General features: G+C 45.5%; 1 protein-coding gene across 3 annotated transcripts in view; it reads right to left on the bottom strand.

Moving 5' to 3' along the window:
- Positions 1–22,584, bottom strand: part of BACE2 (beta-secretase 2) — a 96,029-nt gene that overhangs the window by 44,840 nt on the left and 28,605 nt on the right. For all 3 annotated transcript variants that reach the window (XM_058523132.1, XM_058523131.1, XM_058523133.1), the window contains exons 2-4: positions 13,592–13,680; positions 4,323–4,539; positions 795–923 (exon numbers count right to left, since the gene is read on the bottom strand). In XM_058523132.1, the coding sequence (XP_058379115.1) occupies positions 795–923; positions 4,323–4,539; positions 13,592–13,680 (435 nt within the window). The remainder of the gene's footprint in view (positions 1–794; positions 924–4,322; positions 4,540–13,591; positions 13,681–22,584) is intronic.

Genomic DNA, 22,584 nt, shown 5'->3' with positions numbered 1-22,584 from the left:
AGAACAAAAAAGCTTCCCTGATTAAAACTTCGCTTTGCAAAACTTTCTAACATTACCCCACAAATCCTAGGCTACCCTCTCCCCTGAAAAGGGGGTAAAATAGGTGTTAAGAGCAGATGTAGTGTTAGCAAATGAAAGTTGCTGAGCCTGTTTTTCACGGTCAGAGAGCAAAAGGGCCAGCGGCACCCACCCCAAGAGGGGCCCTTCTTGTGCATCCTCCTTGTCACTTCCTACTTTAGAGGTCCGGGTGCAGGGTCCCTCAAGAGGATGCTCTGGCTACAGCACATCTAGTGCTGATGGCCTTCATTCTGTTTCAAAAGAAAACTTTTTGCTCCGAGTGTGTGTGTGTGTGTGTGTGTGTGTGTGTGTGTGTGTCTGTGTGTCTGTGTGTCTTGAGAGAGAGAGGAGAAAGCACAGACAGGTGTCCCTCTCCTTCCTATTTGCCTCCCCTACCCAGAGTAAGGCCCCTCACCAAACCCTCCATTGTTTCTCACTGGCCCCTCCCCCGCCCACAAAACCAGTTCCCTTTCAAAGGAAAATTTTAAAAAGCTTTAGTGGAATTTGGGGAAGTGATGAGAATCATCTTTTTAGATGGCAGGATGATTAGCAAAGATTAAAATCAATACCTAATTTTATCCATTTTTGTAAAGGTTCTGTAACAAGGATTAACACAATTTTACAGTACTGATGTATGCCTACATGTTGAATTATTTCTATCAGGGTCTTAATAAAACAGAAAAACCAGCCCCACGGATTTGTGATTTTTCACCCCTTGAAGACTAAAAGATACCCACAAGACTACCTCCGTTGGTACCAGGTCCAGCTACTGGCAATCCCGCCCCACACATCTGCATGGAGAAGACGTTGGGGATTTTTGCTTGTGTTACCAGGGAATCAAAGAACGTCTCCAGAGAACTTGATGGCTGCAGGGGGATGAAAAAGAACAGCTTCATGACTCACAATGAGGCCATGGAGGGACCCAACGTGGACACCAGGCATGATACACAATATTATATTTCTTTCTGTTTAATTTTTTTATGGTTAAACAATAAACAAACTTATGATTAAGTACAACAATTTGGAAACCTCCAGCAGAACTTCCTACTACTTGGTATTTTTCCTTTTTGGTACGGCTCTGTTGTAACAATAAGAGAGTGTTTCCAGAAGCGATGAAGAGACTGTCGCATTCATCACCACGACTGCCTTGTGAGGTGGGCGTGAGAAGAGGTGGAAGTGGGTTACCAGGGTAGGTGGTGGATCCTGATCTTAGACACGTCAGAGTAAGGAGAGGAGTGTCTCTAGGAGCTGCCTCTGCAGCTTTAGAAAAAGTTTGTATTCACTTCTTTCAGCCATAGTCATCCCTCAAACAAATGATGACCCATGAGGACAGTTCATCTCTGATCCCAGACCCTGGGAGGTAGCTTAGCTCTGCCAGCTGTCTACTGAACTATGGTGATCAGGAAAGTAGCAGGAAAGGAACAATGCTGTACTCCTGAAGGTGAAAAACCCTGTTATTCCTCATTACCATATTGCAGTAGACCTAATTTGATCTGTGCCTCCCTTGCAAGCAGCCATACATTCAGAGGACGCCCCCATTTCCCCAGGACTCAAAAGGAAGAGGGATGGCCTGTGAACAGTTCTGAGTTGGGGGTGGGCCTCGGGTGCTGGTGGTCATGAGGGAAGGTAATAGACTTAAGGTTAGATTTAGCTCTGACAACTGGGACACAGTAGAGTTAGTCCCTACGAGTTGTTAGTTCTTGATGAAAACATAACTGTAGCAGCATAGATGCTGTAGGCATAGTCTGATCACCTATAGTTAATATAGGAACAATTATTTATTATCTGTAAGAACTAAAACTATAATTCTGGAGGGAGTGAGACTTACAGCCCTATTATCAAATATATATAAATCTTCCCACTTGTTTAGTTCATTTGTATGTGGCCTCCTACTTGCTTCCTTCTTAGCTTCTGTGGAATCTCCGGCAGAATCTGGCACAATCTCTATATGTGATCTTTGTCTAAACACTTTGTGTTTGTGTCTGTGAGTGAGACGAAGCCCTGTCTTGGAATGGGTGGGTCTGCTGGTGACCCAGTCTGGTGTTCTTTAGTCCATCTGCTTGAGAAGCAGGAAAGTCAACACCATCTGGAACTGGGTCCTGGCTCCACCACTTAACCGAGTGACTTGTTCCTTCATTTCCTTATCTGTAAAATGGGGATAATAGTAGCCTCCAAGAGCTGTTCTGGGGCTTAAATGGGTCAATACATAGTAAGGGTTTGGAATAGTGCCTGGTACACGGTAAAGGATCTATTATTCTGTCAAGTGATTCTTCAGCAGGACTGTGCCTCAGGATCCCTCTAGAGGTTTAAAGCACACAGTTGCCCAGGACTAACCCAAGAGAATCTGATTCAGTAGGTGTGCAGCTGGACCCAGACATCTGCAGTGTAAGAGAGCCTAGGTGGTTCTGATGCACATCCTTGGTGGGAAGCACCTGAGATCGACCAGAGGCCACCACACACTGTGACCACCACTGAGCGCTCAGCTAAGCTAGTTCGGAAACACCTTTGGAACGCCAACCCAGACTGCCCTCCCAGTCCTGTTTCCAGCCATGCTTCCTACGAACCCTGTTACTGCCTCCTCAAACCCAGGAACCTGAAGCCAACTGTTGGTAATCTTGGAATTTCATAGATGAAAAGATAAAAGGTCATGTGGGGAGTCTGGACTCCCAAAAGAACCCCGAAATAGTTTATTCTCAAGGAAGTTTTACATACTGTTAATTCCAAATCATTTAGCTTTACTCTGCCATCTTCCAAATAAGCAGCACAAAATCCACTATACTCTCATCTTTCATTTTCAAAGTCACAAAAAGGTGAAATGTTTTGCCCTAGGTCACATTGTCAGTGAAAATATATTTAGGAATGTAAGTTATAACCAGTCTGCAAATCTCACATTAAGCTCACCCTACCGTACTAAGGAAAAAGGGGACCCAGAACCCATTCGGGCTCTGCAGCCAGAATGAGGAGTGCTGCTGGGATCTGTGCTCTGGCTGCCTTTCTGACCCTCAGTCTGCACATCTCTAAAATGGGGGTAATGTGGCCTTACAACGCCTGCCTCATGGGGAGGTTGTGAGAATCAAGGGCATCAGCATCTTGTAATGTTCTCAGTCTAGTGCCTGATGGGCTCTTCTTTCACCTTGAGAAGCCACAGGCTTGGGGAACTGTCCCTGCCCACGGCCCCTCACCCCCATCCTCACCTCACCTCCCTGAACCATTTGCTAGTAAACTTGAGCTGGAACAAATGGTCTCAGGGGGAGAGAAAACAGGCCCTCCCTTTTGGATCCTCATGCACCAGGGCGGGCTCTGTTGTCACTGGGCCTGCTGCTCTGTAACCACTCAGCTTCCTTTTTGTTTCACACTTGAATCTGGCTCAAAGCCTGAGACTGAACAATGAGAGGCCAAGGTGTGGAGTCCGGTTACAGGCAGGAGAGGTGACCTCCTCTGCTCTGCTGAAGTACCCACAAACTGGCCCCGGTCTCCCAGAGCACAGGGACACACCCTGGCGTCCAATCCTCCTGCCACCGGAACCCTTCTGGTAGAAATTCCCAGCGCATGAGCAAGCCTGCCTCCCTCCTCCTGCACACCAACACTACTTTCTTTCGGTCGGCCCAAGGACAGATATTTGAAGAACATTCAACTCTATCTTTCCCCATTTTGTGGAGGTTCTGATGCTCATGTGAGCACGGGTTCCCAACTTCCTCTTTGGCACATCACTGCTTCGAATGGCTGGTGATCTCCAAGGCACATTTTCAAGTGGCCCATATTCTGGCTCCAGGTGTCTCCTCAGAGGGCTTCTTGAGTGACAGAAAAGCAGCAGGATGCTCTAGGCCTGGTGGGGGCCGAGACCTCTCTCTGCTGATGTTCCAGGGTTACCTGCAGGCTCCATCTTCATGCGAAGGTATGAATTTAATAAATGTGTTTTCTTTTAATCCTACCCTAATAAAAACTCCTAAAAAACACCATAATCAAAGTGATTCAGATTCTGTTAACATTTTTAAACAATACAACTAAAATAAAAGCAAAGGACAAACAAAAAAAAAGGAATCCTATAAGTAGATCTTGCAGGAAGGTTCTTGGTAAATTGTGCCATTTACCTTAAATTTTAAAAATGATCAGAAATACAATTAATTGTGTGACCACTGGTCTGTTTCAACCACTAGGTTCTCACTGTCTCTGACAGCCTAGACTCATTTGTCGGCCCCTCCAATGACTGGTTTTCAGAATCTCATCCCATCACTTGATTTACGTAGATCCTGGATTCTTCTTACCTTGGCCAGGGTAGCATAAGCAAGTCCAAGTATCCCATTCCATTTAATCCCAGGCAAAAAGAAATTCTCTGACTCAAAAATAATGGCAATGTTGACAAGAAAAGAACTGTTGAAGCCTTTTGGGATGGTGACAAGGTCCTCCCCAACGAAGCCGGTCCAGCTCCCTTGCGTGTACTTCACGGTGACGTCAAAGCCCTTGGAGCGGTAGGTGCTGGACCTGGAGAAAAAAGAGAAAAGGCATCGATGGTACTCTGTCCACGTACCCATGTCTGACCCAATGGCCGGTCATGGTGGCAAAGACAGCTCTCCTGAACACAGAGAGACCACTGTAAGCAATTCTTAATAATTAACAGTGTTCATGTTCACGAAGTGACACTTCTCACAAAACATCATCACTAACATTTAACAGTGTTTTCTGTGCCATGTGGAAGGGAAGTACTGGGGTTAACACGTAGCCCCTGAGTTTAACTCTTCCCTGTGCCCAAGTTGAACCCCATAAGTCCAGTGCTTTCCTTACTGCATTAGCCTTTCAAGGTGCAACCAAATCTGGGCACCTCTGGCCCTCTGGCTTTGCAGGGACCTGCGCTGCTGCTCTGTGACACAGGGAGAGGCCGGCAGCCTAGAACAGGTGCCACCAGCTTGTGCCAGTAGTGGCCTGGAGTTCAGATTTACACAACCAACCAATGTGATGAATAAAGACTAAGCCATACCCGCCAACACCACGGGCCTTCCTCCTCAGAGTCCACATACCTCCTGATGTCACAGCTTCCTTCTCAGGGCCGTCCCCCAATGCCCCAAGGCTAATTATACTCACACCAAAATATGGGGGATGACGCTAATGACATGCTGTGACACAAATCGCTGTGACACTGTCTACAACCCCACATGCATACAGCTCTAAGGGTAAGAGATACTGAAACAGAATAACATTAACAAGATCAGACAATGGACAGGGCAGAGAAAATCCTGCCCTCGGGATTTCAGGGACAGACAACAAACAAGTGAATACACAAAATTCCAGGCAGTGATAAAGAGTGATAAGAGCTATCCAGGAAAGGAAGCAGGGGGAAGGAGGGCAGTGACATTTGTGTGTGACCTGCGTGCAGACAATCAGCCATGTGGCTCTCTGGGGAAGAGACATCCTGGAGAAAGGACAGCAGGTGTCAAGGCCCGGGGGTGTCCAATCCTATAAAGTAATTCTTACATCCATTTGAGTTTGAAAACTCTGCTGGACTCTGGGAAGGAACCCAAAGATAATCTCTAGGCAAACATCTGGGCGTTCACACCACCCTCCCCGCAGGAAAAGGATCAAGTTCCTAAGAGAAATGTCAGATCAGCAAACAGATCATTGTAAAGAGTTCCTGTTTGCCTGCCGTTTTCATTTCACTCTGTTTTAATATTAAGTCTCTGAACATTAATACGTAATAAGTCTTTGTTGTAGGATTACATCAACTAGCACAGTCTTGTTTGGCTTCAGGGAGGAAATTAAGTCAGAGATGATATGATCTTTTTCTTTTTTTGTACATCTTATAAGCTTTAAAAACATTAACACCCTTGGGCCAGCCTGGTGGTGCAGTGGTTAAGCGCACGCACTCTGCTTCAGCAGCCCGGGGGTCGTGGGTTCGGATCCCAGGTGCACACGGATGCATCGCTTGTCAAGCCATGCTGTGGTGGCGTCCTGTATAAAGTAGAGGAAGTTGGGCACGGATCTTAGCCCAGGGCCAGTCTTCCTCAGCAAAAAGAGTAGGATTGGCATTGGATGTTAGCTCAGGGCTAACCTTCCTCATGAAAAAAAAAAAAGTTAACACTCTTGGGGCCGGCCCGGTGACGTAGTGGTTAAGTTTGCATGTTCTATTTCAGCGGCCCTGGGTTCGTGGGTTCGGATCCCAGGCGCGGACCTACACACCCCTAATCAAGCCATGCTGTGGCAGCATCCCACATACAAAAAATAGAGGAGGACTAGAACCGATGTTAGCTCGGGGAGAATCTTCCTCAAAAAAAATAAAAAAAGTGAATAGTCACTAATTCAGTAATTGCACTTCTGAGAATTTGATCCAGAGGTTCAGGTACAAAGAGAGACATTATGTTTTATTTATAATAGCAAACAGTTGGAAACAATCTGAATACCCAGCAAAAAGGAAATGGTTTAGTCAATTATGGTATAGCCATATGATGAGATTATGTAGCATTGAAAAATGCTATTTACTAAGACATTTTCAATGACAAAAAAAATTGAGTTAAAAGAAAATATTGTGTATGTGGCAGAATCTTCTTCAAAACAACTTATTCACTCAGATATTAACAGTGCTACCTCTGGATGGTGGGGTTTTGTGGGGGAGATGCTCATTCTTATGGTTAGGCTCGCCTACATTTTCTGCATATATAACTTTCATAATAAGGGGGAAAAAGTTATTTTTAAAATGTCTGGCAGACAAATTTTGGAGAAATTTAATTTATTCTAACTTCATAATGGAATATAAAATATGAAAAATTTTAATTTTAATATTTTCTTACTATTTTAGTTCATTCCACCATGATCTTAAAGTGAGAGCAGCATTAAGCGAACACTTGGTGTGCGCACAGTTCCTGACCAGGGCAGACACAGATGGAAAAGTCACAGTGGTTGGACCCTGGGCATACAGGGAGGACTAAGGGACCCACCAGAAATGACACAGGTGAAGTGCACAGTCAGGTCACTGAAACATGGGCACTTGAGGATTGGCTGAATGCCAAGTTTAGTGCCAGTGTTGATTTGGGTGTGCTGGCACACAGCAGGGGCCACACACATTAATATTGAATAGCAATGAAAATACTCAATCATTCAGTCCCTTTTGATAATTTGGGGTCATTCTTCAAGGTCGAGAAGACACTATTGCTCACAGGAGAGGCTAATTATCTTGAGATGCTTGGAGAACATGATCTAGTATAGGGTAGGCAAACTTCTTTTGCCAAGGACCAGAAAATAAATTTTAGCTTTTGTGGGTCACATGATTTCCATTCACCTGCTCGGCTCTGCAAGTTTAATGAGGAAGAAGACACAGACAGTGCATAAACAAACACGCGTGGCCGTGTCTCAATAAAACTTTATTTACAAAAATAGGTAGTAGGTCAGATGTAGCCTGTGGGCCCTGGTTTGCCATTCCCCAAACAGTCTAAAGTACCATGCCTTTCTTTGGAGAAGCAGTTATATTTTTACTCTGTCCAGGCTACAGAAAACTCAGTAGAATCTGCTAATGTTAACAACAAGAGCCCGAACATCTGGTTAGCATGTCTTCTATAGTTTCCTGACCAGGTTGCTATTCCCCTCATGAGGGGAACATTCTGGATATTCTGGTGCCATTAGCAGAGATATGAGAGGTAGCTGGAGTTACACTGCCTGGGTTCAAATGCTAGTTCAACCACTTATTAGCTGTGTGTGACCTGGGTCAAGTTACGTAACCTCTCTGTGCCTCACTTTCCTCAACTGAAATATGGGAACATAGTACCACACCTCATGCGGCTAATTTTGAGGAGGAAAAGAGTTAATACTATAAAGCATTTAGATCCAACCCTGGAACAAAAATAGCTATTATTGTAACTATCTAATCACTTGCTACCTTTATTCAATCTATGAGCTACCATTAGAAAAGGTTAGAAAAGGTAAGAACTTTTTTTTTTCTAGAAAATGTTCCTATAGAGTTACTCTTACTGAATATCCAAGACCGTCCCATTCTGAAATCCAACTACCCCCATGACAAAGGGGCACGTGGGGGGGGGATGACTTGGTTAAGGTGGTCCACCTTAACCGAGGGGAGGTGGGGGAGCCTTCCAGGTTTCTAGACCAGTGTTGTCCAAGAGAACTTGCTGCAATGACGAAAATATTCTCCATCTATGTTGGCCAATATGGTAGCCACAAGTGACTACTGAGCTCATGAAATGTGATGATAGTGTGACTGAAGAACTGAACTTTCATTTAAAGTTAATTAATTTAAATTTAAACAGCCCCGTGTAGTTAGAGGTTACCTTTGTAGAAAGCATAGTCCTAGATAATGTAAGAAAAAAGTAATTCTAAGCTCATATTCCCTGAGCTCCTTAAACTAAACCTAAAAGAGCAAAAACCCCAGAGATGAACTGGGAGCAGCTCTAAGGGCTATTAATGTATAGTTTCCAGCACAAAACTTAAAAAGAAAATGCGTTCCTCCGTCTTCATGTTCTAACATTCTACCTCTTGGTGCTAAAACGCTTTGGTTCTCAATCGCTCTGCACATTAAGTGATTATATTGAGAGAGAACCCTAGATTGGCTTCTCCTTTGTAGCGTCCATCCTGAGTGCTCAGAAACAGCAACCAATCAAGGATGTGGGTCGCCAGGAAAAAGTCTGCTCACCGCAATAAAATCACTTCAAACCAAATTCAGGAGATGTTCTGCCTCTGATGAGAGCGTTCAGGGAACGCGGGATTGAAAAGTGAAATTAACTGAACTTGAGGAGGGAAGAGCCACAGAATATTTTATTATTTTAAAAGAACCCCATTATTGTTTTCAGAGAACATAAAAAGAGAAAGTTTGGAAGGGCAGAATTCAAAAGAGTTGAATCCTTGGGTCCGCAGCTCTGCTTCTCCTAAGTCATCCCACCAGGGAACATCCTAAAGAACTCTGCCCGAGACTTCCCTGGGGCTCTTCTGCACATTTCAGAGTTCAGAATCTACCTTCAAGGTTGCTGGCCTGGTCCAGGAGACAAGATACCCCTCTTACTCTTCCACGGTTCTGGAAGTGACCAGACCAGAGTGGATTGGGCCACTGACAGCCAAGGGCTGCTCAGCTAGCCTGCCCAACCTGCAGGTTCATCAACATCCTCAGCAATGGCAAATGCTCAAGAGCTCCAATAGGGCAAGTCCCGTCCTGGACAGGCAAACAACGGTGGACTTGAGAAATTATCTAAATAATCAAGCAAAAATGTCTGTCATCATCACGTGGGGAGATGAGGCATTTGGTCTCCAGGGTCCAGTTCAGCTTCCTTAAGGAGGTCACCAGGTAATTCTCTGATATCCTAATTCTACTTACACGCATCAGTTGAGGAAAAGAAATTGCTCCCTTGCCACAACCACACTCTGTGGGCTTCACCCCAGATGGAGTATGGGAGAAGGAATACTTTAAAGGAACTATACTTAATTTACTCAATAGATTAGGAGAAGGTCAGATGGACGAGTATACTGGACATCTCATCAAGCTGACTGGCTGGAGGCTATTTTACTGGCTAAAAAAGAAGTGTATCTAAAAAACCACACCATTGTCTTTTTGCTATATAGTAATTCACTGGAACATTCACCGCCATGAAAAGCGGGCTTCTGATGGGAACAAGCTACAAAAATGACTAACAGTAGCCTGACATCTCATTCCATAAATCAAAGAGATCTTGTCAAAGAACCCCAAGCCAAATCTCCAATTACTGGGAAATGTTTCAGGAAGCATTAAACCTGAATATCCAAAGACTGGGGGACTTGAATCAGAGGGTGACAAACCCAACCTAAACCTTATTATAACTAAGGGAGATCAGAGGGACAAGCAAATACAGAAACATCATAGGGCAGGAAGCCACATCTCAGAAAAGAAGGCTTTGTTAAAAATTGAGGAAGTAAGAACATTCTCTTGGCTTCCATCAAATATGATGGTGGAAAGTGTACCTTAGGCCAACTCTAAAGTTAGCTGAAAGCATTAGACAAATTAATCATACATAATTTACATTATGTTCCTAGTTCATATCTTTACAATAATAAATACATAAGTCTATGAGAAGTATGGGGAAAAAAACAGAGGAAAGGAGAAAAAAGAAGGTTTAGAACACCAATCTAAGCAGGTACTTAACCTGCAAAACACGCATGTTAGTAGGGGTGCAGTTGATGGAACAGAATTTGCCCAAAACCCCGAAATGTGACACTTCACATCTGATTCAGCTAAGAAGAAACATGACAGGCCGTCGAAGAATGGTTCTCTCTAAAAGAAAGGCAGTATTAGGGCTAGAGGCCCAAAATGTGGGCGATGTTCTACAGGTACCAAGTAAATTTCAGCAACACTTGCAAATAAGGAGGGCCAGCTGAAGTCTGAATGATGGAAGTGCCAGTGGATGACACTGACAACGGAGGGGACATCTGGGCTTCCCCTGCACATCGGTGGCTTCTGTTATTTCTCTGTTTGTCAGTGAAAGGAGAAACAGATGAGAACCTTGAGTGCCCAGAAAGCTGAAGGGAGCCCTAAATTCTCTTGTGGGGTTAGCAGGAGGGAAGGCCTAGCCATCTGGGGAGCTATGGATGTTCTCAGGTGTTTCCACCTTAAGTCAGGTGCAAAGAAGCCAGAGAAGTTCCATATTTAAGTATGAAAAAGAAGGACATCTGCTACCTGAACACAAACCTAGTTAGCAAGGTTAGCAGGTAAGTTAGAAAGATGTGTCCTACCAAAGCCTGAAAGAGAACCATGGTCCAACCAAACAGTGAACAAAGTGGAAGGTAAATGAGAAAGACACCAGTTGTCTATAGTTGATTAAATACTGTACACGTATTAGATGGCATTGTACACAGTATTTGTACTGTTGACTATTATTGACCCTTGAATGTTTCAGTAGTTGCATCTGCAAAAGGGTGTCTGGCTTGAAAAGTGCACTTTGACCTCTATCAAACCCTGGCTATGGGCAGCTGCCAAAGAACTACCATTTACCTACTGGGAAGGAAATAACCATCCATGGTGGCAAATTTGCACATTTAAATCTATAAGGGAACTATACACATCACTCTAACTTTGGCTTTACTAGGCTGTACTTTCTTTTTTTTTTTTCTGTTGTATCATGTGTCTATAGATGCATGATGAAAACCAAAATTACTCCAGGGGGAGGAAACCTGCTAGCATGGCATGGAACTCAGCTCCAGGTCCGTGTGTTCTGAGCCCTGCGGTAGGCGTGGGGAACCTGGGTAAATGTAGAGACTACAGCCTCCTAGTGGAAAAGATATAGGGCTAGGATTGCTTTGTCACCGAGATAAACATTTTTTACGTAGTTTCGATATACGTTGCATTTTCAAGGACTGCAAATACTTTATAAATTGGGGGGAAGGTGATACTTTGGGGGGAGTTTTACCAAGATTCTTCACCTACTTGGAAAACCATATCACCAACCCAAGCTGCTCTGGGTGTCTGAGTCTATTTCAAAAAACTAATAAACCACCATTGTTAGTCTACACTGGGTGCCACACGCTCGCGGTGATGCTCACAGCCTCGTGCATACTCCGGCTTCACATGTCTCCACTACAGTCGACCCAGAGTATTTACATATTGAGGTACTGATCACCTTTCTATCAATTACCTCTTACTCTCCCTATATCACACTGGGGCATTTAGAGTCATGTATGTGGGTGATTTATGATACCTTTGCATTTCATTTCAGGGCATCAGAAAGCACTCATTATCAAAAAGGGGTGATGGGGCTGAAGGTTTGGGAACCGCTGACCTAAAAGCTTGAACCTCAGCAAATCTCTTGGCCTCCTCGATCTCTTGTGCTACATGAGGGAAAACAAGAGGTCTGGACCAACTCGAAGTTCTGTTCTACAACGAAGCAGGCCAGAGTGAGCAGTTGGGGGTGGGGGCTGGTTAGGGCAGAGGATCTGGACGAACCACCAATCTGAATAGGAAAGGGCAAAGGGGTGCCCATGCATCATAAGCCCACCCCCTCCCCTGCCTGCACACACAGAGAAATATCCTTCCCCCACTTGACATGTATTTGTGGTTACAGCCACAGCTTCAGGGCACATGTTAGTCTCCTTGATCACAAAGCCACCAGCGGCCAGGAGTTTCATCCTGGAATATCAATGAGGAAAGATTATCAATACACTGAGTCATAAACTGAACTATAAGTTCCTTGAAGGAGGGGCCAACTAGCTATCTCTGTATAGCACTCTCTCCCACTCCCCTCCAGCTGTACACACAGGAGACCACACCTCTTTGTGCCACCACAATGGGAGACCGAGATATGGTACCGGCAGAAAGCAGATAAGCACTACTTTTACACACGGCAAAGCCTTCTGCCTATTGAAATAGGCTGGTATTTTCAGAAACTTCTGTTATCCCCCCCACTTCCATTTTTCCCTCCTTTTTTCCCCTAGCTAGGTTTATTCCTGGGAACAAAACACTGCGGCTGAGGAAAGTGAGAATGGAAAACACGAAGAGGACTTACAGGAGGGAAATCTGATGGGACAGTTCTGAGTCTGTCGCCAGTTCAAGAACCTAAAAGCCCACCACATGTCAGCCTACTTGTTTTATCTGTTGAGTTTAAATTTTAGGGTCCCAAAAACAGATGTGAGATCAAAACGTGCACAGCATGAGAGCAGCTCCGGGACCCCACGGGCTCCTCTGGAGCTGAACGGTGACAAGAGGCCCCAACTCTCCCTGGACCACCACCAGGGCTGCTCTGCAGGGCAGAGGGCACGGAGGGCGCAGAGCTGGCTTTATTCCGGAGACCTCCATCTGGCTCCCATCTTTTCTCATAACCCCACCCCACAACGGCTAGCTTGGAGCCCTGGTCTTAGGCCTAAAGGCTTTGTGCTTACAACACTTATCCTTTCCTAACAAGGCATGGACATCTCTCACCCAGAAACACCTCCCTGCACAGGAATGATTTCCATGAGCCACACCTTAACCTCTGCTGAACTTCAGGGCCACAGCAAAGGTGGCTTTCCAAGCGACCCCAGGGCCTCGCCCAGAACAGTCTCACACTCACCCCCAAGCTCCTCTCTCTGCTTGAGGCCACCTCCACTTTAGGACAAGAGGGCCTGAATAACATCAAAGGATCAGCGCTCTCTGCAACTCAGGTACAACCACAAAACTTCTGTCTGACTTGAATTTTTATAAAGTGAATCTCACGAGACTGCGCCAAGGCTATCAGGAGAATCCCCTTATAGATTTCCCTGGAATGAAAACATACACATGTGTGTATATATATATATATTACACACAGATATACTCACAAAGGTATACACATACTCACAAACATATACTACACATACACACAAATATCTACACATACACACAAATATCTACATATACACACAAATATACACATATACACATATCCACGTACACGCAAATATATACATATACATACGAATACACACATAAACACACAAAATATATACATACATATATCCCCCTTAAAATGAAATGGACTTCTGGCTGTTTTGTTCCAGCATATTTTGAGGTATTTGTGTGACACTCCCAAACCTGGCCATGCCCAGCCACGGACTCATCACTCACCTCTTGGCATCAAAGTAAGAGTCTATGTAGGGATGCGGGGCACCCGCCACAGCGAAGTTGCTGCTTCCAGTGTCAACGAGAATCTGCAGCTTTTAAGGGGAAAAAATAAAAACCATCAGGTTACTTGAATCAGGTAACATTCTTAAATAATTCTTTTCAAAGGTAAGTACTAAGAACAATTTGTTACTTGGAAAAAACTTATATTGATTAGAAATTTTAAAAACGCTGTTACAAAATTGAAATTTGAACATAGTCCAGTAAGAAGCTTGCAGCAGAAGGGGGAAACAGTTTTGCCCAAGATACATACATGCCTTAAAAAAAATAAATTCAGTGAAATAACTGGAATTTCCTTTTTAAGCCATCGGTACTTGCTAACAAGGTGGAGCCCTTCCTCACCCTGGGCTGTTGGCCAGGTGGGTCACCTGGCTGGGATAGCCCTCTTTCTGTCTTTCCAATCTCACTTGGAAATCCTGATCCAGCGGGGCCTCCCCTCTCCAGGATGCCTCCCTGGCCTCCTCCTGGCGGTTGGGATTCCCTCATCTCTGCCGCATAGCCCTGAGAACACCTGTCACAGGTATTCTTTTTTAGTTTTCATGAGGTGTAATTTACATGCAATAAAAATGCAGGATCTTAGATTTTTGACTGGTGAGCTTTGACAAGGTATGGGCCCAAACCAAGACACAGAAATTTCTATTATTCCTGAAACGTCCCTTTACACTCCTTTGCAGGCAATCCCTCCTGGTCCTCACAGGCAACCACTTTCTGACTTCTGTCACCATGGATCGGTTTCCCTGGTTCCTGGACATTATCTAAATGTAATCGTGGGGGGTTTTCTTGAGTCTGGTTTCTTCTGCTCAAACTGTTTTTGAGCTTCTCTCGTATTGTTGTGTGTATCGGTACTTTGCTTCTTTTTACTGTTGAGTAGTATTCCTTTGCACAGATATATCACAACTTATCTATATTCCTCTTGATGGACATTTGGGTTGTTTCCAGTTTTAGGCTATTACGAAGAAGGCTGCTATGGACATCCTTGTATAAGTCATTCTGTGGACCTATGTTTCCATTCTCTTCGGTAAAGACCCAGGAGTGAAAGTTGTTGGGTCATACGATAGATATATTTTTAATATTTTTTAAAAAACTGCTGAATAGTTCTCCAAAGTAGATAAGACAAGTTACACTCCCACAAACAATGTATCAGTGGTCCATCTGGTTCATTTGCTCCACTTCCTCTCTAGATTTGGTGGTGTTGGTCTTTTTTATTATGGCCATTCTAGTGGGTGTGCAATGGTATATCTCACTGTGGTTTAAATTTGTATTTCCCCAGTGACCAAGGATATTGAGCTACTGCGCTGTATTTTAGTTGCTTCATCGTTTCCCCTCGTAGACAATGATACCCAAGGGTTGGAAGTATATGATATCCATCTTTTTATGCCCAGCATCTATCCCAAGTACAGACACATAGCCAACTCCTTACAGAATGAAGACATCTTTTAGAAATAAACAGAATATGTAGATATAACCCCAAATATTGAGAATCAAGTTTAAAAAACTATAGATAAGGAAATCCAAGTTGGTAAGAGTTTACCTAGATTATCTCATCACCGATCGTGCTGTTGCTCTTGTCAAAACCCACGGTTTTGCTAAATCCAGTGTTTTCGGTCCTCCTCTTACTGACCCATTGGGAGACTCTGACTCAGTCACTCCCTCCTCCTGGAAATAGTTCTTCCCTTTGGATTCAAGGACACTACACTCTCCTCATTTTCCTCCTCCTTTTCTGACTACCCATCTCAGTCCCATTGCTGGGCGCTTCTCATCTCCCCAGTGTGCTGGAGTTTCCCAGGGTTCCCAGCTCTGGAACCACTTCTGGGCTCCATCCACACTCACCCCCGTGGTGACCCCATCAAGTCTCACAGCGTTAAATGCCTCCCGAGTGCTGATGATTCCCCAACTCCATCTCCAACCCAGGCCTCTCCCTGAGCTCCAGGCTTTACTTACTCCACACCTCCACCTGGACGTCTAACAGCCATCTGTCAGGGGTTGAATTATGTCCCCCAAACAGATACTTTGAAGTCCTAACACCTGGTACCTGCAAATGGGACCTTATTTGGAAATAGGGTCTTTGCAGACGTAATCAAGTTAAGATGAGGTCATTAGAGTGGGCCCTACTCCAATATGACTGGTGTCCTTATAGGAAGAGGAGAGCGCCATGTGAAGACACAGACACACAGGGAGAACCATGTCAGCCATGTGACAAGAGAGGCAGAGACTGGAGTGATGCGGCTGCAAGCCAAGGAATGCCAAGGAGTGCCGGCGAACACCAGAAGCTGGAAGAGGCAAGGAAGGATTCTAATCAGATCTCAGAGTGATCATGGACCTGCTGACACCTTGATTTCGGACTTCTGGCATCTAGAACTGTGACAGAATAAATTTCTGTTGTTTTAGACCACATAGTGTGTGGTACTTTGTTATGGCAGCCCCAGGAAACAAATATACCATCTCAAGTCTGACATGTTCAGAACTGAACCCCTAGGTCCCCCAAATCTGCTGTAGCCACAGACTTCGCCACGTCAGTCATTGGTGGCTCTGTCATGTCGGCTCAGGCAAAACAGCTCAGAGTCATCCTTAATGCCCCTCTCTCCCTCATGCCCCACATCCAGTCATGTCAGGAAATCATGTTGGCTCTACCTTCAGGTTTATTAGGCACCTGAGCTCTTCTCATCACCTCCACCAGTGTGGTCAATGGAACCATCATCTTACCCTAATCAGTCTCTCCACAGCCACCATGACCCTATTAAAGTATAATTCAGAGTTTGCCATCCTGTGCCCTCCCACGGCCCCAGATGTCTCTCAGCGTAACAGCCCAAGTCCTTAGACTGGCTGCCAAGTCTGTTGCCTGTTCCCTGACCTCACTCTATCCCTGCCCTATGGCCTGGAGTGAGGTCAGTCCCTGCTGACTGCCACGCTGTTCCATGAGCATGCCAGATGCTCTCCCCTGGGGTCTTTCCACCAGCTGCCTTTGCGGATGCAGAGTGCTCCTACCAGATACCCACGTGGCACACTCCACCACTTCCTCCAAGGCTTTAGTCAATGAGAACTTCTCAGTGAAGCCGACCCTGATCATCCCTTTTTTTTTTTTTAATAATTTTATTTATTTATTTATTTTTCCCCCAAAGCCCTAGTAGATAGTTGTATGTCATAGTTGCACATCCTTCTAGTTGCTGTATGTGGGACGCAGCCTCAGCATGGCCGGAGAAGTGGTGCATCAGTGCACGCCCGGGATCCGAACCCGGGCCGCCAGCAGCGGAGCGCGCACACTTAACTGCTAAGCCACGGGGCCGGCCCCTGATCATCCCTTTTGACCTGCAGTTCCCAGTCCCAGCTGGCACCCCCTTCCCTTCCTCCCTTTGCTCCCATAACCCTCACCACCTCTGGCACAATTACAGCATGGCAGCCATCTAACAGCACCTACTATTTGCCAGGGCCTCCTGGAACTGCTTCATATATATTAACTTATTTAATCCTTACAACGGTCCTCTGAGGACAGCAGCATCATCAACTCATTTCACAGATGGGGAAACTGAGGTGCAGAGAGGTTGACCTGTCCGCTCATGCAGTGGCGGGTGGCGGAGCTGGGCCTCAAATTGAGGTTGTCTTACTCCAAATGCATTCTCTTAACCCCTCATGACCACTCCCCGGGCTCTGTGAGCTATCCTACAATTTACTCGCTCATTACCTTACCCACTGCCCTTCATCCACTAGCATGAACACTCGAGAAGGCAAGGACTGTTGCCATGTTCTTCACCACTCTGTCCCCAGTGCCTGGAACAGGGCCAGGCACAGAGTAGGCGCTCAGATATTTGTTGAATGAACAACTAAATTATTCTCCAAGGTAAAGTCAAAGACACTAACTTGGCCCTTGATACAAAGAAAATACAGATTCAGGAAAAAACAAACAAAGGAGACACAGTCCATGCACCTGAACCCGCTGCGTGTAGGTTCCACAGAGGCACAGTGTTTGGGCTGCTCGCTAAATACCACAGCAGGTTCCTGCTTCCCTCCAGACAGAGCTCCCCTCCTCTACTAAGTGTGAGGCCTTTCCCCACAGTAGGCTCTGGAAATAGTGAAGAATAACGAACAATTATCCTGGGAGCACCTGCCTGGGGCTGTGGACACAACAAATGCGATGCCCACGTTTTCTCAAACCAGAATCTACTTTAGAGAATTCCCTCCCCACCGCTGAAGGTCATGTCCATGACAACTCTGCAGGAACGGCTGAGAGACAGATCTGGGGCCTGTCGGGAAAGAACGATAATTTCCCCTCTACCCTTGTAGGTTCTTGGCTGAGACTCTGAAAATAAAGAAAGATTAACATCAGAAGTTTAATAATATGTACACCTCCTGTAAACACAGGAGAGACCCAGGAAAACTGAATAACTCACTGAAATGACCCAAGCCATCACCCAAATACCTTCTTCAGCCACAGAAAAAAGACATTGGGGGTGAGGGGTCAGTTATGGCAGGTGACCAGGAAAAGCACAGTAAACAAGGGTAAGGTGGTTATGCAGATTTAAGTCCTTGCCTTCTCCAGTGATAAGTTAGTTTCTAGAGACTGAGTCATCTCCCTCTTCCTGGTACAGTGAGGGAGACACCCTTACAAATAGGGATTTCCCTTATACATATTAATTTTTCTTACAAAAGAGTAACTTATCCGTTTTCAGAGCTTCTCCTGTATCTGCAGTTTCTTAAAGATAATCAGCCGAAAATAATCCTATGAAAGGAGGCATATTTTGGGGTATCAAATTCTGCTCCACTTCAGGACTCAGGCCTGAAGTATATCTAAAAGGATGGTGATGACATACCTAGAGACTATAAATGTCACTTTATGTATCTCTACTTTAGGAAATGAATCCTCTCCCCTTAATTTCCACTTACTAACACACAGTCACTAGAAAATTTGCAGGGTCTCGCTCCCCTTCAGAGATGTTGGATTGATTTTAGATAGAATGCAATTTAAAGACATCTATTATCTGGTTCTCCATTCAAATATTTGATGCCCAACAGCTCAAGTCCCCAATCCCACAACTGGGATTGAATCTTATCTGAATTTATCATAAATGTTTATCTGCGTGTACTTGGATTTTACTGGAGAGGAATTGGTGATGTCTAGGAATTCTCACATGGTTCTATGAAAGAAGACATGAGTGGAGCCTTGTAGAACCAGAGAAGTCACTCCAGAGGAATGGACTTGTGTGCCTTGTTTTCTTTATCTTCCAAACTGGACCAAACCACCCACATTCCAAGAAGTCAGGAGGACAAGAATATCCTGTCTGTAAAGACTGATAAAACTGGACTTTGTTGATGACCAAAGCGCTAACCAATCAATGAAGTACAAACCCAGCCTCGTCTCATCTGGCACCAATGAACTCTTCCTTAATACAACTCACCTCATCTTCTTCCCTTTTCCCATAAAAACCCTGAGCCCCTCTCCTGTAATTGGAACACGTTTTGGGTTTCTACCTGAATCTGTGCTCCCTGAATTGCAATTCTAGTTACTCGAATAAATATCGCTGTTTAAACTGTAGTGATTTTTCGTCAGTCGACAGATGGAAAGGTCGCCAACAGGTAAAAACAGGAGGAGGGGATGGTCTGTCGGTCAGTCCCGCTGGGCTCAATATTCCTACAGGAATATAGATGGAGTTGTCTCTCTCTGCTCCCAAACACTCGCATTTTCAGTGGCTCCCCACAACACGATTCTCGAAGGGGGTAGGCATATCAGAATCTCTGATTTTGTTTTCTTTTGAAAAATCCCTCAACTGCAATTCTTTTAAGAGATGAGTTTATGGCCGGCCTCGTGGCTTAGTGGTTAAGTGCACGCGCTCCGCTGCTGGTGGCCCGGGTTCGGATCCCGGGCGCGCACCGACGCACCACTTCTCCGGCCATGTTGAAGCCGTGTCCCACGTACAGCAACTAGAAGGCTGTGCAACTATGACATACAACTATCTACTGGGTCTTTGGGGGAAAAAATAAATAAATAAAATTAAAAAAAAAGAGATGAGTTTAGACCATTTACATTCAATTATACTCATTTTTCTTAATTCTATCACTTCCTATGACACATTTTCTGTTTTAATCCCGTTATTTAGGATTTTTATGGAGGCCCCATCACTAGGCATGATTGATTAAATTGTTAGCCACTGGTAGTTTATTCAACCTCTAACCCTTCTCCCCTCCCCAGAGGTGAGGCTGAAAGTTCCAACCCTCTGAGTACAGGGTTGGTTCCCCATCCTTAGGTGCTTTCCCAAAGCCAGCTCATTAACATAACACAGTGGTTGAAAGGGGCTCGTTATGAGTAACAAAAGACACCTTTGTCACTCTAATCACTTAGGAACGTCCAAGAGTTTCAGGAGCTCTGTGCTGGGAACTGGGAAGACCAAATACATATTTCTTCTTATAAATCACAGTATCACAGACGTCAGTGTGAAAGCAGCACCACCCGGGACCTTGCCCGTCACTGGAATGAAGCCCCAACATGCAACTTGTCAAGGACCAAGGCTATGTTCTAACAGCGGACGCTCGGGGTCCCAGCTGGCATAAGCTAATCTGTGTGACCCACGGGGCCCTGAGTCCTCATCACTGTCTCCTCGAGGTAGATGTAAATGGCTCCTGGAGGCAAGATAAGCTTTTAAAGTTGTTGGGTGAAAGAAAGCAGCAGAAGTGAAGGAGAAAGAAAACAATAGAATTCCTTTAGGAGGCAAGTAAGGGAATTTCCGGCTTTTAAAAGAAGAGTGTGGAGTTAGGCAAGACACTTCAATCATCTTAAGGAAAAAAAGAAAAAACAATTGCATAACAGTGAGAAATACTTTTTCTCGGTCATTAAAGGTCACGAATAATAAAGCCTATAGATTATTGCACAATGCCATCCTTCCTCCCCATGGTCCTGGTCAGTCAGGAAAGCGCCATCTTTACAAGCCTTTCCTGGGTCTCGCTGGCAAACACACACCCAACAGCCCAGGAGGACGTGTGGAAAGGCCAGGCCCCCAGCAGCCTGGTTCTCAGACTGGCATTCCACATCCGCACCCAACGCTCCTGCGAAACCAGGCACGGTCAAAGCAGACACAAGACTATTGTCCTTGGCATAATGGCCCCAGTGACGTGGGACTATCTTGGTCGACATTTCACTCTTCTTTCCTGGGTGTGGAATTCTACCCACAGCCTCCACATCGTATCAGAATCGAGTCCTCTTCCACACCCCCGTCCTCACTTCTGCCACGATGCACATTGTCCCCGCTTTGCAGAGGCAGGGGACACAAAAGCGGAGCAAGTTACACCAAAACATAGATGGCATTATTTCACACAGTGACTTCTTCTAATTTCCCAGGCATTTGGTAGGACCATATCTCCCCCAGCTGTTTCAGCAGAAGCCAGCTTTCAAGAAAATTCAATTTGGAGTCACAGCTCTGCAAAGCTGGTTGCCGCCTCGGTCGCTCCTAGAATATATGATTTGAGGAGAGAAATTGCCCCACTAAACGAGGCAGCTACAGAGTCAGGAAGGGATGGATATCCAGGGAGCAGTAAACACTCTGGGTTGTCAAGTAATGTTTCTGAGCCACAAAGAAGCCAACACCTTTTTCTGTGTGATGACGCTGAAAATGGACATTTCTCACGTTGATTTCTCGCCAAGGCCATGACGCCCTTTTCACAAGAAGTCTCAACCGCAAAGGAAAAAAAATAATGCCGCTTGTCCTATAAATTCTACATGATCCACTCTAAAATGACTGACACTCAAAGGGTCAGGGTGCAGGTTTCTTCTGGACGCCTCCCTCCACTCCACACACCATCCTCTCCTGCTTCCTTTATCCTGGGAATTTCCTAAATTATTTCCTGCCTCCTTGGGTTCAACTCCACGCACACACGACAGTCTAACCCCAGGACATGTCATTCAGCCCCATAAAGGGACATGGAAAATACACACGTAGTCTCAAATTCGGAGAACGTTCTGACCTTTCAAAGCACAACAGAAAATGACTCAGATGCATGTAAGAAAGACAGTACCACGGCTTTGCAACGAGGAATGCAGAAACGCTGCCAAAGGTGGAATGTCCCAGACCAGACCCTGGGAGTCACCACTTCCTTCCCGACATGGAGCAGCCTCCTGTAGAACTCACATTCCATTTCTTCCAAAAAATAGTACCAAGTGACAAAAATCTGCTTCCATGAGGAGCCGAGGGCCTGTATTCCAATGGTCACTGGCTTTTCACGACTCAGAGCCCTTTGCGGCATCAGGGTCCCAGGGGCCCTTGCAGGGCAGAAGCGGGTCCTCCCTGTGCCGGCCTGCAGTGAGCAAGATCAGCAGAGGTGACGGACACGTGATCCCGGCCCCTGCAGAGTTTAGCATCCATCGGGATAGAACAAAGTGTCCGTGGGCCTGCCCTCCAAAGCTGCCTGTGGTCCAAGTCGTGAGATGAGACCTAGGAAGGTTCGGAGCTGCGGGAGTTGACAGGGCAACTTTTTTGTCCACTTCTTAAAGACAGCAAAACCCAAAACACGCTCCCTGGAGCTCCTGCCTTTCATCCCCTTCACAGCTGAGCACCAGTGGGTTAGCTCCTGTTTCAATTCTCCACTTCCCTGTCTTTCCACAACCTACTGAAATGGGGCTTCTGCCTCACTGCTGCAGTGCTGGTCAAACCCACCAATGACCTCCGTACTCTAAATCCACGGCCACCTCCCAGCTCTCCACTTACTCGCCCGGCCTGCAAACACCACTGGCCACTACCGACCAGTCCCTCCTTGAAGCTTTGGAAACACCACCTCCTGCTTTTCCCGCCATGGCCCTCCCCTCTCAGTCTGTGTCACAGATACCTCCTTCCTGTGCTCTTGGAAACATCTTACACGTCGTTCCCGAGAATTCTGTGTCACCAGGCCCTGACGCATCGTTTTCATGTAGGAGTCTACCTGTCTTCTCCAGATAACATCCTCAGCACAGGGCACTCTCC

This window comes from Diceros bicornis, chromosome 27 (assembly GCF_020826845.1).
Source record: "Diceros bicornis minor isolate mBicDic1 chromosome 27, mDicBic1.mat.cur, whole genome shotgun sequence".
Taxonomy (NCBI): Eukaryota; Metazoa; Chordata; class Mammalia; order Perissodactyla; family Rhinocerotidae; genus Diceros; species Diceros bicornis.
Note: the sequence above shows the minus strand (reverse complement) of the source record. Positions and strands in the feature narration are given on the sequence as shown.